The sequence below is a fragment of the Spinacia oleracea genome, chromosome 2 (genome assembly GCF_020520425.1).
Source record: "Spinacia oleracea cultivar Varoflay chromosome 2, BTI_SOV_V1, whole genome shotgun sequence".
Classification (NCBI taxonomy): Eukaryota; Viridiplantae; Streptophyta; class Magnoliopsida; order Caryophyllales; family Amaranthaceae; genus Spinacia; species Spinacia oleracea.
In genome coordinates this window covers 108,784,864-108,800,700 of record NC_079488.1, presented here as the reverse complement: position 1 = coordinate 108,800,700, position 15,837 = coordinate 108,784,864, and the positions used below count along the sequence as shown (strand labels likewise).

At 33.8% G+C, this 15,837-nt stretch overlaps 2 protein-coding genes across 6 annotated transcripts; both read right to left on the bottom strand.

Moving 5' to 3' along the window:
• Nucleotides 1-1,302: 1,302 nt before the first annotated feature.
• On the bottom strand, nt 1,303-6,746 carry LOC110782123 (WD repeat-containing protein 26 homolog). 5 transcript variants are annotated; one of them, XM_021986218.2, is made up of 6 exons: nt 6,566-6,746; nt 6,441-6,490; nt 4,383-5,183; nt 2,903-3,004; nt 1,844-2,473; nt 1,303-1,657 (listed from the first exon to the last, which is right to left on the bottom strand). In XM_021986218.2, the coding sequence occupies exons 3-6, from the start codon at nt 5,025-5,027 to the stop codon at nt 1,499-1,501; spliced, it is 1,536 nt and encodes a 511-aa protein (XP_021841910.2). In that variant the 5' UTR covers nt 5,028-5,183; nt 6,441-6,490; nt 6,566-6,746; the 3' UTR covers nt 1,303-1,498. The 5 variants fall into 5 exon arrangements, with proteins under 5 accessions (XP_021841910.2, XP_021841911.2, XP_056693734.1 ...); XM_021986219.2 differs by having other exon boundaries at nt 4,383-4,844; nt 4,995-5,183; nt 6,441-6,745; XM_056837756.1 differs by having other exon boundaries at nt 4,383-4,844; nt 6,566-6,744.
• A 1,944-nt stretch (nt 6,747-8,690) lies between these two features.
• On the bottom strand, nt 8,691-15,153 carry LOC110782124 (uncharacterized). The gene is made up of 7 exons (XM_021986221.2): nt 14,614-15,153; nt 13,750-13,848; nt 12,342-12,519; nt 11,311-11,408; nt 9,516-9,577; nt 9,284-9,417; nt 8,691-9,033 (listed from the first exon to the last, which is right to left on the bottom strand). Exons 1-6 carry the CDS (start codon nt 15,055-15,057, stop codon nt 9,306-9,308), a joined length of 993 nt encoding a protein of 330 aa, XP_021841913.1. The 5' UTR covers nt 15,058-15,153; the 3' UTR covers nt 8,691-9,033; nt 9,284-9,305.
• Nucleotides 15,154-15,837: the final 684 nt, after the last annotated feature.

Genomic DNA, 15,837 nt, shown 5'->3' with positions numbered 1-15,837 from the left:
GAGTTTAGGATTTATATCGGTAGTTTCAATAAGCATTATACTCCGTAAGTGATATAGTTTCACAAACGTAAAGTAAAGTACATTGTAGTTTTAGTATTTTACGCTATACTCGGCGTCCCCTTTTCCATTCATAGGAAGACAAAAATTGTCTCGAGTATAATCGAATCTATTAATATATACTAAAAGAGACACCATGAATGACACGTGTCAATTCCTAATACGATTTTTTCCCGCCAAAAACCCTTTCCTAAAAAAAAATATACCTAATTTATTCTATTGTTATTTTCTCTCCTTTTGTATAAATGTTTATAAATAGAAAAAATTATAAGATTATTAAATATGACATTATTAGACAATTTTGGTAATATTTAGTCAGATCGTCATATCAATAATAGAAAACATTCTTACTCAATATTTTGTTTATATTAAGCATATCAAATATTTAATTTGGTCAAATCATCATATTAAACATATAAAATATATAATACGTAATAGAGCGGAAATTGTGAAATGTATGATAAAATGAGTACGTTCGAGATTTATTAATTAAGGAATAGATTTAAGGGATAAATATTCCAGTTAAAAAAGATGAGCAATTATAATTTTCAAATAACCGTGCGTGCACGGGACCTAATCTAGTTGATAACTAATATGTTGTCACTTTCGAATAAGTACTATAATTGAAGATTAACATACTTAGGTCACAAATTGTGAAATTGGTATATTACGGGTTCGACTATATATCGGTCCCTTGGTATCCAACAAATCTGGATATTGAAAACTACTCGATAATAACCTGAACTACTACAGCCGTAGACAAATCTAGATTGAAAGTTGAAACAATGACCAATGACATAATCATTACTCAGTGATTGCTAAACAAGAGGCATATCATATGAATTATCAAATTATTGTTCAAGACTTAGTGAAATAGTTTAGAGTAAAAAATTGAAGTTTAGGTTGAAAACGTATTTTGAGTTAATAGAAGACAGGCGAGAATTTCTCATTTGAAAAAGAGCATATGATTTAGTTTGGATTAGGTTTAACCTATTTATTTTTAGCCACAATTGAGTCTGTATCGGTTGATTTATTATCATGAGAAATATCACTCCTTACTCCTTAGTCCATATATCTTTATTTTTACAGAAGAATTGGTAGTGGCATAACAAACTTCTAAGCTAAATCAAAAAGTTAGCTTTGACTTCCAAAAAAAAAGTCAACTTTGGCACCAAACCTATAACAATTTTCATACCATCTGCATCACATTTTATATAAGTATCTCAAGATTGTGAAATAAAGTCATAGAAAGGTGAGGTCATATGACTCATATCTATTAAGTACTATAATCAACATTTGCGATGATAGAAGTAACAAATTACACCTAAAAACAATGATAATTGCACTGTTAACAAATCTAATTACACATCACTAGAGCCTGGTACAAATTCTAAAACCAAAATATGTACACAAAAGAATGGAGATATTATCTTCAAGAATTTCATCTTCTCCCTAAACCCCATACTCTAATTGTCCTGTCATCACTAGCCGATGCCATCATACGAGGGTTACACAGATTCCAACTCACACAATTGACAGTTCCTGAATGCCCGGGCAATGCCAATAGGAGTTCTCCTGTGCCCCGGTGCCATATGTATACCTACATTGACAAAAAACACAAGGTCATTACGAGAATAATACAAAAATTCTGCTAAAAAATACAACAGAAACGTGTGTAATTCAATGAAGATATCATTAATAACCCTAATTCAGGATAAACTGTAACTTTTCTGTATAAAGAGAAAAACAAAAACAAGGAAATAAAATGTTCACATACAAACATTACCTGAGAGTCCTCACTACCACTGGCAATAAAGCCTTGCTCAACGCCGTCAAAACATGAACGAATGAGAAAACGGGTGCGTTTGTGGCCTTTGTATTTGGATACAACTTTGAAATCACCCTCTAGACTCCAGAGATGTATATCTTGATTAATAAGGTTTACAAGCAAGAACTTGTTGTCATCTGACAAGGAGAACGATATTATAACTTCGTCTTCTTCAATCAATCTATCAACCTTTACTTCCTTGTCATGGACTAGTATGGAAGTATCCCGAAAAATACTTATAATTCTCTTTCCGTTTTTGGTTATAGCGATGTCCGACGTCCTTAGTGTCCTCTGACCCTTCCAACATACAACTTCCCTTCCATCGAGATCCCACGTGCAGATGCTTTTATCAGTGACACCGGAGAATAATCTTTTTCCATCGGGAAACCAACCACATGAAACCAAACCAAGGTCATGTTTTCCGTAAATGTTGAGACATTTACCAGACTGGACATCCCAACGTCTAACCACTTCTTCCAGTCCACATGTGAGGAGTTGGCTGTCATCCGGGCTCCAAGAAACAAAGCAGACAGTCTTCTGATGACCAATTAGCTTACGCTTAATACACAACTGACTATTATCACGAACTTGCGAGTAAAGAATTGGGCCGTAAAACTTTAGATACAACCAAAAGTAAAGTATATGTTCCTTTACTATTGTTCTCTTTGCTAAACAAACACTATTTACTTCAAATTTTAAAGATGTGAGTAATTTGACTATGGAATCAAGGTGTCAAACCCCCAGATTAAAAAAACAACTTTAAATTTCCTCTCCTTTTCTAGATGCAACTCATTTTAAGCCCCAACACAACACAAATATCTTCCTCCGGAACTACAAGGAAGAGAGACCACCCGTATTGAATCATATAGCCATGTTTCATAGCGGAAATTATTGTAAGCAATTGCACATCATACAAAAGACAGACTATAAAAATTTAAAGTGACCTGCCTTTTGAACAAGTAATTTAAATGAATGCACAACTGCAAATCAAAAGAATCAAATGGGGAAAAAATGGACCTCCCAAATAATTGCTGATTGATCGTTAGATGCTGATGCTAGGTACTTCCCATTGTGTGAAAATTGCAAATACCAAACTTCATCGTTGTGTGCTTGGAGTATCTGATCCATCAAGAGAAACAAGAAACAAATTGATCAACTCAGTTCATAAGATCGAGCAACAAATGTGGGAGGCAGTATATGCTGGGTTAACACATTAAAGCAAAGTTGCAATCTACAATAATTCCTGTTCAGCATGTAAACATAAGATTTTTGTGTCATTATAGCCATAAAGATTCTATTATTCGAAAGTGAAGTTATAAGTCTATGGGTTAAAAGAAATAGGATTTGAAATGATCATAATCAGTAAAACTATAACAGTTAACGCAATTTCTTTTTCACCATGGCCATTTTTCATCTATATTCGGAGAACATAAGCATAAGATTGCTATGCTAAAATAAATTGCAACGACAAAACTCTTCAATAGCACTGACTCTACTGAGATTGAATCAAAAAACTGACTCTACTGAGATTTTTTTTTGCCAATCCCTGAGGCACGAGTGAAACCCAAATAGACATCATCTCTCAAAATTGCAAATTGACTAAAGACACCATCCATCCTTATATTTTGAATCTGGGATGCCCATGGACAGTCCAGAAGGACTATATGGAAGCAAAAATAGCGTCATAAGCTTCTAAAGTCCTCAACCCTCGTGAATTTGCACCACTAAAACCACAAACAGTTAGAAACCAACCTAAACACCAGGTTTATCTCATACGAAAAGGAAGAGACAGGATGGCCTGAAACTAGAAATTGATCTCCAAAGAGATCTTCTGACCAATAAAGTTCAATCAAGAAGGAATTACCAAATGACCACACACAAACTTAAAGTGATCACAAAAGAAATATTTTCTGAAAAATTGTATGCAAAAGTCGATTAAGACTACCAGTCTACCACCTGATTCCATGGGAAGATCAATTGCTACTTGTAAATCTGCTGTTGTTGACATGGTTCATAGTTAAGTCTTTTTCTATGTTTCCTTGATTAAATCTACTTTTGTATGAACCATACTTTGGACTATTTTTGTTAAAGGTTCCTGTAAAATATTCTGATTATGAACATGGAAACCACAAGAGAATGTTCTTTTAACAAAACAAAAACAAATTAGGAAGTGGGGATTGATGCAATTCAATGTTGAGATCTGATTAAAAGTTTATTGACTAGGAATATATTTTGCTGGGAATAGGATACAACTCTACAAGGTTGATAACTATTTTTCAACATATATCATGGTGTTTCAGGAAGTTCCAATGATTTAGAGTGAAGTTACATAATGTGCAATAAATATTTTATTTGAAACAAACACTTTTTATCATGAAATTTGATGCTCGTGTCATTTCTCTTTTTGCTATGTAGTTTCTCTCACAGTTAATTTACCACAAGCCCATAGTCTGTCACAACTTAAAAACAAAACAATCCATCACATACCGGCTCTGACCTGTACAGTTTCGGAAGGAATCTGGCTTCTCGCACATTGATGGTCAGTATACAAGGACAGTTCACTATCAAGTGTATTATGGAACAAACAGGATTCTCGTTGCATATCAAGAGCCTGCTCCACTAGTTGCTCCAATCTTTTTTCGGGTACAATCGTTGCAGCAGGAAACAATCTCTGCAATTTCTCCAGACTGTCTGGCCGCGAACTAACACATATAGTTTTGGATTGCTGCGAATGAGAGATAAGGCAGGCAGCAAGCTGATGAACCCTGCTCGTGTTTATAAGAAGAGGTGAAATCTCATTTCTAAGCATCAACATTGCATCCACGGTATTTCCATTCTGTACGAGTTCCAGAAACTTTTGCTCCAAAATTATGAATTTAGCAGATTTCTCAGTTTCAATTGGGACGTTGATAACACGCAAACTGAGAATACTCTCATCCCATTTCCCTTCCAATACAAGCTGCATAAACGAAGTAACTCTAGATGAATGTAGAGCTATTCCTGATTCTTGTTCTAAAAGGGCTCCGGTCTTATTATAACCGAGAGAATACAAGGTCCTGGTAATAACTTTAACAAATTCATCTTTCTTTATAACCCCTTTTGATCTTACCATTTCTCTTTGGGAGGGTAAAGTCCTAGCCATTGTATCTCCCAAATCAATGGCAATCAGATTGATGCTACAAGGTTTTTCCAAGAACCTATTCGATTTCTCTAAAGATTCCTTAATAGGTTTCAAACGCGGCTCTCAATGTCCTCTATACCTCTCATAAAGTGCAATATTCAGCTCATATAAGTTGTCCTATAAAACACGCAAGGAACGAGTCATTAGCAAATTGCAAACAACCATAGATTACTAAATCCAAAAGTTTTGTACAAAATTATAACAAAATTTGAGGACGCACGCGAAAGTTTTGATGGACCCGAATAATATAACAAAATTATATTTTTATCATTGATTACATTAATAAGAATTGTACAACACTATTTGCTTTGGTAGAACACTTATACCCCTCATATTTTGTGGGAGCTCTCTTGATTAGCTCACCTCTCAACTTATGTATACAACATATTTATAGTTAGTATATCCTAGTTTCTAGAATTTTCTACACATGTCTAATATTACATAATTCTATATCACATGCATAAGATACTTCTATATACATCATCACTTGATTTTTCATTACCCATCTAGTTTTTCTAGAGTAACCTCTAATAAAGGAAGCTATTCATGACATAATTACTAAAATAAGTAATGCATTCCTACAAGAGAAAACTTCGAAAACCCTTGTCACTTTGCAAGTGTATTAGCTTTACTAGACTCAATTAATCATTTTAACATGAACAATTTCGACCAATTTCAATGAATAGCATTATTTAGGAAAATTTGTCAAATACAACCTAATAAAGTTTTCTATTTGTCAATTACAATCTCAAATTTTTATTTTTGCCAATTACAACCTTAAACTTATACATCCATTTTAAATTACAACCCTAAATTATTTTCCGGCAAAAATAACCGGGAGATGATGTCATAATGTTATTAAAAAAAATAGTTACATATTTTCTATAAAAAAATAAAATCGATAAATAAGAATTGAAACAAAAAATAAAGTAATCGAAAAAATAATTTTTTTTTGTACTTCATGATTTTTTTTAATAACGTTATGACATCGTTTTCCGGTGTTTTTTGCCGAAAAATAGTTTCGAGTTGTAATTTAAAATAGATGTACAAATTTAAGGTTGTAATTGGCAAATTTAGAAATTTGAGGTTGTAATTGGCAAATAGAAAAGTTTATTAAGTTTGTATTTGGCAAAATTGCCCATTATTTATAACTATTAAAATGAAATTAATGATCACTAGCAAAAACATATTAACTGACTACTGAAAATGCACAATTATGCAAACAAACTGACAATTAAATCAAGAAAAATTCCAACCCATCAAAGCATCATTTTGAAAGAAACAGTAAAAACTTAATGAAAAAACAGAAAAATATATATAATAATAATCAAATAAGTATTTATGCAACACTAAGATAAAGGAAACCATCCTAACCTGAAATCATGGACCAGTGAAGAGATAGAATGAATCTGAAGCCTTGAATTCTGAAACAGAAACACACAGAAATCAAAACCCAGAATTAAGATTGAAATCCAAAGAGAGAATGCAAAGACGACCACCAGAAGAGAGGAATGCGTATGAAGGAGGGAAACAAGCTAAATGCGCCGAAAGGTTAATTAGTAGTTTATCTAGTACGACTATTTTACTTAGTTTTTACAAGAGAGTTGCTTTAGATTTGTGTTTTGTGTTTTGTGTTTTATATTTTGAGGGAAATCTTTTTGTTTGGGCAGTTGTCTGTTTCCAGGAATTTTCTTGGCAATTGACTCTACTTCTATAACACCCCACCACAATTCCAGGAATTTTTTAGTACACTTAGACTTTGTTCCGGTTCACATTAAATAAGTTAAGTTAAGTTAAGTTCAGTTCAGTTCAGTTCAGTTAAATAAATTTAGAAAAATAATTCTAAATGAAAATCAAGTGATTAGAATGCACTCTTAGCGGATATTTGCTTTACCAAGAGAAAAGGAAATCGTCAACAAAGGGAAAGAAGGAGAAAGGAAAGAGATGAACATATGTAATGTGAATAATAATCATTCTATCAATTTTAATAAATGAGAAAAGCAAATCAATCGAGCAAAAATACACACTTGGTTCCATATTTACACATAACTTTATATGTATGAACAAAATAGATTTTTTTAAAACTGGACATATTATTGACTGTGTTCCGATTTAAGTGAAATTTCACACGACATTCCCAAGTACTCCGTGTAACATAAAGTTGCCTTCTAAGTTTGATAAAATTTAACTCGTCGTTGTCTACCAAGTAATTTAAACACCTTCCAAACTTTTAAGATGTATGTTTTTAAATACATGTAACATTTAACTTTTTTCGCAAACTTTGACCATTAGTGCCATTACTTATATATTAAAGATATTATGAAAAGTTAGATGTTATGAGAATATATATTAAGCTTGACCCAACAATACTTAAATTGATTACATTTTTAAAATATTAGTATATAATTAATAATTGAATAGTGCAAAGTGTTGTATGTACATAGAAACGATAGGGATTACATCATGTGTCAACCTAAAAAAAATTACGAAATTGCAGAAATTGCAGACATTCTGGAGACATTCGCGGTCAGTTCGCGCCCATTTTCCAATGTAATTAGATCGAGTAAGTAAAATACTGTGTTGTTGTTGCCTCTTCAACTCAGCTCCATTACGAGGCGAAATTAAACATGATAAACCCTTGATCTTTAGTTTAAATACTAAAGCTTTTATAACAAAACTATTTTACGTTACCATTGCAAAAATATGTATACATAAATGTAAATTTTATTAATATAATAATCTTGAGCATCGTTCGCACCCAAAAACTCTATTTTACTTAATTAGAGAACCATGACTTCGCTTGTTGTATGACTTTACGAGTGTAATATTGTGTATTATACACCATACTCCCTCCGTCCCGGAATACTTGACCTGTTTTCCTTATCGGGCCGTCCCTTAATACTTGACCTGTTTCTAAAAATGGAAATATTCTAACAATATTATATTATTTCTCACTCCACCCCTATTAACCCACCTACCCCCTACTCCATACAAAAAATAATTAAAAATTCAACCCCTACTCTCCCCCAACCCCACCCCTTTACACATTTCCCACTAACTACATTAAAATAAAACCCCACTATCAACTACTACCTATTAAATTAAATAAGTCAATTCAAGTCCCTTAAACTTTGTGCCGGTCAAACCGGGTCGAGTATTCCGGGACGGAGGGAGTACTCACTAGTGTTTAGACTAGTTTCGTTCGGTCTAGGGCCTAGAGCACTAGATTAGTGTCACATGAATTATACTCCGCATAAATTTCCATATCTTTTCTTATCGATTATATCTTGATAATCACGGGTTCACGACTATATTTTGTCACAAATACTTATTTAAAAAAATGGTGTATAATAAATATTGTACATCGTACTAAAATTTAAGCCAAAATGTTTAAACATTTCCCGGTATAATATACTCCGTAAAAGTTATCTACTTTTAAATGATAAAATTTTTCGCTTTAATAAAAATTATCCCTTCAAAATCACTAATAACATACTTACTCCGTTCGTTTTACTCGCAGCGTTCTTCAATTTCACGTGTGACAATGCACAACTTAATTTGATCACTAATATCTTTAATTCTCTGTTTGAAATATCATCAATTAACCTTCACAGTTGTTGAGACTTGAGAACCATCATTTTATTTGGACATTTCATATCAAACCCTAAAAAAAGCAAGTATTATTATACTCTGTCGATTATCCAAAATTGGCTGATTTTCTGCCTAAAAAAGCCAAGATTAAAAGAAAAAAAATGACCTAAGTTGGTACATTCCCGGGTTATATAGCCCGCAATCCCCTACCCAACCCAACCCAAACGTCCCCACGGACAATGCTCCCATGATCGAGCAACTGTATACACAACCAAAGAGGGCAACCTGAATACGAGTGGACAACCACCAAAGGTTAACTGCTCATGGCAACCGATATTTCATCAAAGTTGCGACTGGAAACCAGCTAAAATTTTCCCTGAAAAGTCAAGACATATCAAGTGTGTCAAAAGATTTGAGTATATCAATTGAAAGAAATAAAGCCCATGAGTTGAATCAAAAAAGTTATATATAACTAGACTGTTTAGTTCACCTTATTTCAGGATCTTATTACTTATTTCAGATCTATGTTTTCTAAAAGCTGGTCTAAGGAGTCTGATAATCGGTTGTAAGGCCATCAGATTAGGGAACACAAAAGCTCTTACAAGTTACAAAATAGGAATATGCACCTTGATTTTATTTTGTATCGACTCATTCTGAGCTTTCTTCATTGTCTTCTGAATCAGAACCATCTGCAATCATCTTTTCAAGGGCGTCTATATCTCCAGAGTTTGATTCTATCCGTAGCTTATCTGCGTCTTCACTGCAAAATTCAGCAGCAGGAAAATCAGGAAGCGAAATAAAAAAAACGAAGAAGAATAGCTGGAAATAATCGATACACATTTAGAGCATGAGACTTACTCTGTAACCCCAAAGATTTCCTTCACAATTAAAGAGTTATCCCTTGAACAAAACTCCGGCAACTGCATCAAAATCAAACTGTAAGAATGCAAGGATAGAAACATTTATGCATGAAAATAACTAGTTCTACAACGAATAGATATAGGGTTGATATTTGTTGAAGCCAAATCACCAGAATATGTTCAAAAGGTCAGTAAGCCAGTAGCTTAGTCAACTTTCAAGCATCTTATTACTTCTGAACTTGTAATTTTCCTTGCACGGGATAACTATTCAGCGAATTGAAGCAACTTTACAGTACTATTTACACGTTCATCTTAAGCTAATCTTTACTATATGGGTTCTAAGCCTCAAACAAGCAGTCAGATAGTTCCAACATGAACTCCCAGATCCAGCCAATAGCAAAATCATTAACAGGGGTTCTTGTGGAAGTCTCTCCAAATATAAGCAGAATCATTTGCCGCATTGGGTGGAAAAACCCCTAGTAAATAGTAACTCATGTACAACAGTACAACACCTATAAGCCGAAATTCCCCAAAAAAAAAAATTGTATACTACAATATTAAGGAGAAACAAGCATATAATACTTCCTCTGTTTCTTTTTAGTTGCAACATTTTTCTTTTCACGCTTGCCAATGCATAACTTGATCAATTAATATTATTTAATTATTGATACGTAAAAAATACTAAAAAATTGATATTCGGTTAATATACATTAAGACGAATCTAACAAGATCCCACGTGGATATGTTTTTCTTTAAGTATAGATTATCAAAAATAAACAAAGTATACGATATGAATAGTGCAAAAAAGAAAGCGTTATTTGCAACTAAAAAGAAACGGAAGAAATACTTTTTAACTCCTGAACAGTCAAATGTCTTCAACCTTGTTTCCCCATATACTGGTAATCAATAATAAAAACTACAAAACTTGACCATCGAATGACAATATCAAGATCCAATCTAACTACTAAGAACAGAAAGATAGATAAAAAAACATTGGGTAAGGGGGGGGAAAAGTAGCATATTGTATGACTTCGGTAGACAAGAGCCTTTGTGCATGGAATCTACCGAGGATAGGGTGGTGGATTGAGAGTAAGTTAATTAATAAACAAAGAGGCAAACACATTAACCAAAAAAGGGCGATAATTTTAGGATTGTTTCTTAGTCGGAACCATCTTGACAATTCCATGTGCCCTATATTTAAAAGCATCAGATTCAAGGTTTATCCATTCCTACTCCAACTCAAGCAGCTTCCCTTACCATTTACTTAACCAAAGTTGATGTGAGTGGTTATGGTGTATTAAAAATGATAGACTTGCTATAATTTTTGGGAAGCGTTAATTTTACAGATAAGAAATAATAACTGGTATTTTATATACGCTTCAATACTTTTGGACCGGGTTATTATTGCTGTCGGCAGGTGCATGAGTGCATCCAAGTCAAGGCGTCGATTAAGTGTAAAAGCATTGAAGTAACTGGAGCATTTTTGGTGGAATTAATTGTGAAAAAGGCATAATTTGTCTAATTAACATGATTAGCTGGCGTTAGGTTTTGTCCTTTAGTGAACTCCAAGAAGTAGCAATAATTAAGGGAGCTTCAGTGTTGAAACCTTGTGAGTTGTGACGCAGAGAGCTTATTTATGACAAAGATTGGCTAAATAGTATTTTTAATCTTAGGCAACACGAATTCAATAGTATGATTTTAGCTACCATCCACACAAAGCTGAGCTAAATTCTGAAAAGTGATTACAACAGGGGACTAATAAAATTCTATGAATTTAATACATAGAAGCTTACCTCAGATAAATAGAAAACCTTTCCAAAAAGAGCCTGCACTGCAAGCTTTCTCTTGAAACCCCTTTCAGTATAACCTGAAGCATCCATGACAACAGGACCTGATAGAAATGGTAACACTGTCAGGATTGTGTTGAAAAGCAGTTCTAAATATGCATGGCTGTTTTCAAAGATGCAAAGGCCGTAACAGAACCTAAAAGAGAAGACATACATGCATAATGTATTTTAGGCACATACATCAACAGCAAAAAATCGAAGGTCACTATTGGCAGTTTCCAAGCTTTGGGGGCTACATCAAATGTCCAATATAATGCTTTACATCTAATCATTTGTTAGGAAGTAGAACTTTGGTTTAAGACACGCAATATCACACGGACAAGCCCTTCTTACAATTAGGGGGGAAACTAGAGGAGCACACTCCATTGGTTATCCGCTATTATGTACTTCATGACAAGCAGGATGAAGAGATAAACTGAAAACAAATTTAGATTCATGTTTTGCAGCACACAGACCTGTCCAGTTACTAATTTGCCACACTTTCTATATACGTGTCCCAACAAGTGCAACTATTGGACCGGAGGTTGAATATCCTCTGTCACATACAACTCAAAATGCCCTCCTACAACAAAGGCCTCTCTGTGCACTACTATGTACAAGTATATGACAAGCAGGATGCAGAGATAAACTGAAAACAAAGAGATACACCAATTCCTCTAGCATTTAATGCCTCCGCAATTCTCTTATTCTCCCCACTGGTACAACCAAGAGATGCATCTATTCCTCTAGAATTTAATGCCTCGGCAACTTTACGCATATACAAAGCCCCGGTAACAAAACAAAAAAAAACACCATCAACCATCATGATATTATTCTTGTCTTTTACACCACTAAGACAAAATATAAAAGGAAAGCATCACCACACTACCAATTATATGCCAGACAACATCAAATACTCAGAAATTCTACAAAAATATACAAGTACTAGGTAACCAGGCAGAGGGAAGACTATAGAAGGATTATCTTTACAGAATTACCTTTGTCCTTCACAATTCTTCTTGATAAATCATTTAAAACTTCAGCAACTTGGGAATCATTCAACATTGAGGCTTTCCTCAGTTGAATTAAGTCTACAACTGTGTCTCCATTGAATGGTTTATCATTGAATGCATAACGAATGTACTTCCGCAGAATATCCTCCATACCAAAACCTGTCTGGATGATATCAAATCTTCTATCTTTTAGCACACGTCATGTAAAAAACTCAAGCATGCAAAAGCACTATAGAGTTTCAGAATACTATGTTTAGACAAGTTGACAACAACATAACTAACTTTAGACATTATTCTTAGAAAACAAAAGGCTTCTTCGAAATTTACCAAGAGAATCGTTGTCACAGTCCAGCATGAAACTCATTAATAAGGGGTTTATTCTGATAAAGTGATCACCTCAATTACTGAGTGCGAAATGTTATCTTACGACTGATTCAATACAAATTTTGAATTATAAGGCATCAGGCATCAGCTAATAGTCTAATACACATCCTCACAGTTTTGAGTTAGAAATTTTTGCATAGCTATTGTAACTCTAGCCAAGTTTGTTTCATCACCACTTTAACGGAGGTTGATGCGTCCCATGGCTGGAATCTGGGAGGGAATGGGTGGATTTTTATATAAAAAGGGCATATCTTGCAACAAATAGTTCTAGAAAGCAAATCTGTGACAAAATCTTTGAATGGTTTTCATGCGTTTAGGGGGAAGTCAAAGTAAAACACTGTTTTTTCAAATCAAATGCATAATTAATAACTTGATAGATGATACAGGGAGTAACTTACAGTGGACACAAAACGTTATTGTCATGAATTATGTTGGTCAAAATAATTATCGTCATTGCAATATATTCATCAAATGGTAAGCGACGAATTATTATCATCATAAAACAATACACCAAAGTGTTACTTTAGGATTTTTAACTGTATGATTAAATACCTAAAGGCTGAAAAAAACCAGATTATTATTGAGGAGAAACATTATTGACATAACAATAAGTCAATAACAGGCTTGTATAAAAGATGAAATAAAAACAATACAAGAATATTTTTTTTAATACTCCAGCTGTATGAGCATATCAAACAAAACAAAATCTAAACAGGAAAAAAAAAAAAAAAAATTAAAAAAACTCCAACGACAATGGTTAAGAAGCCTTGTAAATCAATTTCTTTTTTGGGCTCAATTGTCGTTCCATTTTGAACACTTGCTAGCTTATAATCACTTAAACAAAATGCTTATGCATAACCTATGGAGTAGTTAGCTTCACTACAATAGCAGTTCCACAGGTTTTAATTTTCAACAAAATCTAAAAATTTTAAACAAGGCAAGTGTCTCTTTTCTTTCTTCTGTTGAACAAAACATTATTTAATTACTTAGAACAAGGCATGCATCTCACCTTATTCACGATATCCTCCAAAGCTGAATACTGAACTGCATCTCTGCCTTTCTCAAAGAGTTCATCAATTGCCTTGTTCAGGGTGGCATTTTTTCTTACCTGCAGTTTAAATCCGGTTATCACTCTTTGCAAATGACCAAATAAGCAAAAATCCAGCACATATAGAGAAATATAGAATCATATAAATCATAATTGACATCCTCAAATCAAAATTTAAGATGGTAGTCTGATTGAACTCATCTCCTGCTACATAATTCGTCAACATTGTATCAAGAGTAGCCACCTTGCCTAAGGCCAATACATTCTTCCTACGCATTTTACTTTCCAAAGCATACCACTTGAAATTCATTCAGAAATAGCAAGCATCCTTCCCATAAACCCTTACTTCCCTACTAAGCACTAACCTATAGGAAACACGATACAACCGAATTGCTTCTATAGAATCGGTGTGGCGACAAGAAGTAAGAACTCGTGCTCAATACACCAAGGTTGTAATTAATCTAATCGTGCTTCAGAAATAACAATGCACTTTCAGTCCCACTGCTTATCACACTTCTCTTATTCAGACTAAGAACTTGACATGGGTTTAAAGTCTAATTGATGCCATTTGATTACAAATGATAAATTTAAGAATAATTAAGGTTTTCTGCTCATAAGAAAACTAGGGCTTGAAGCCAGCCTTGTACAACCCCATGTCATCACAATTCAAGCTAAACTACATTTGATAAAACACAAAGGTTCCCTCAAAAAATCAAAGCACACCCAATTCCAAACACTAGACAATCAATCAAAAACCCACATCAAAATTGAACTAAAAACCAAACCAAATCAAATAAATAATGTATTGATTAGAACAAAAAGTACCAATTTACGGCGTTTTTCTCTGGGTGAGGTGAATTTCTTAAGAGCCTTAACAAAACTAGTGACAAAAGTAACACCCAAAAGAGCTAAAGGAACAGCAAGAAACCAAGGGAAAGAGGTTTGCCCAACTCGCGGGCCAGGGATAGCTTGGGTGACTGAACCAGTGAATTCCACCAAATCCAAAGCTTTTTCTTGAATCCATGGAAGATCTTCTTCAACTTCAATTTCTTCTTCTTCAACAATTTGTTGTTTATTGTCAGTTTTGGGTGTTGAGGTTGATTTGCCGAATGCTTTGGATTGTAATGAAATGGGTCGGCGTTGGGATTTGTGAAGAGAGAGAAAGGAAGCGGGGAAGATGAGAGGGGTGGCGGCCTTTGAGGAGAGAGAAAGAGGGATGAGTTTTCTGGTTGTGGATGATGTTGTTGCTGTGCTTACCATTTTCGCCATTGTTCTCTACTTTCTTCCTGGGTTTTACACTTTTACGGAGTTGTTTTGTTTTGAAGAGATTTTTGGGTTAACATTTCGTGCGACAATAACGGCTACCGTTTTGCATTGTCTTTTTATTCAATCTCATTGCCAAAATAAAAAAAGTCTTGTTTTCGTAGGCTCGTCGCAGGACCGAGTGTGCTATGCGTAAATAAAAATATTTCTCCCAATAAAATGTTAATGCATTTTCAAGCCTCAAAGCCGAGACTTGTAATTAAGTTGTACTTCATGTGTTTTCTTGAGTTCTACGCAGTTACTGAATTTAAGTAGGAGACCACACAAATGAGTTATTTGAGTTCTAATCAGTTACTGAATACTCGCTACTTTGCTAGCCAACCACCATTCCTAAACGTTTTTTGAAACATAAAAAGTGTTTGTTGGAAACTCTTTTTTCTATACTAAGTACTTTAGTGTTAAATTCAACAAAAAATTTAATTGACGTTCCATATTATTAATTTTAAAATTTTTAACATTACAATTCAGCAATATATAATGTAATTTGTCACTTAAAAGTATCGAGGTTAATAATCGTAAATCTATTTGGATTACAGAAAATACAGGTAGCTCACACAAATCACAACCTTATACGGAACTGTATTGTGACAAGTACCTCACACATAGTTTGTTGTAACATTTTATTTGTTCCTAACTTAGTGAGACTTTTAACATTGAAAAATATATTTTTAATTATAAAAAGTAACGATGAGATTCATGCCTTTGAATAATATTTTTTAAATTATA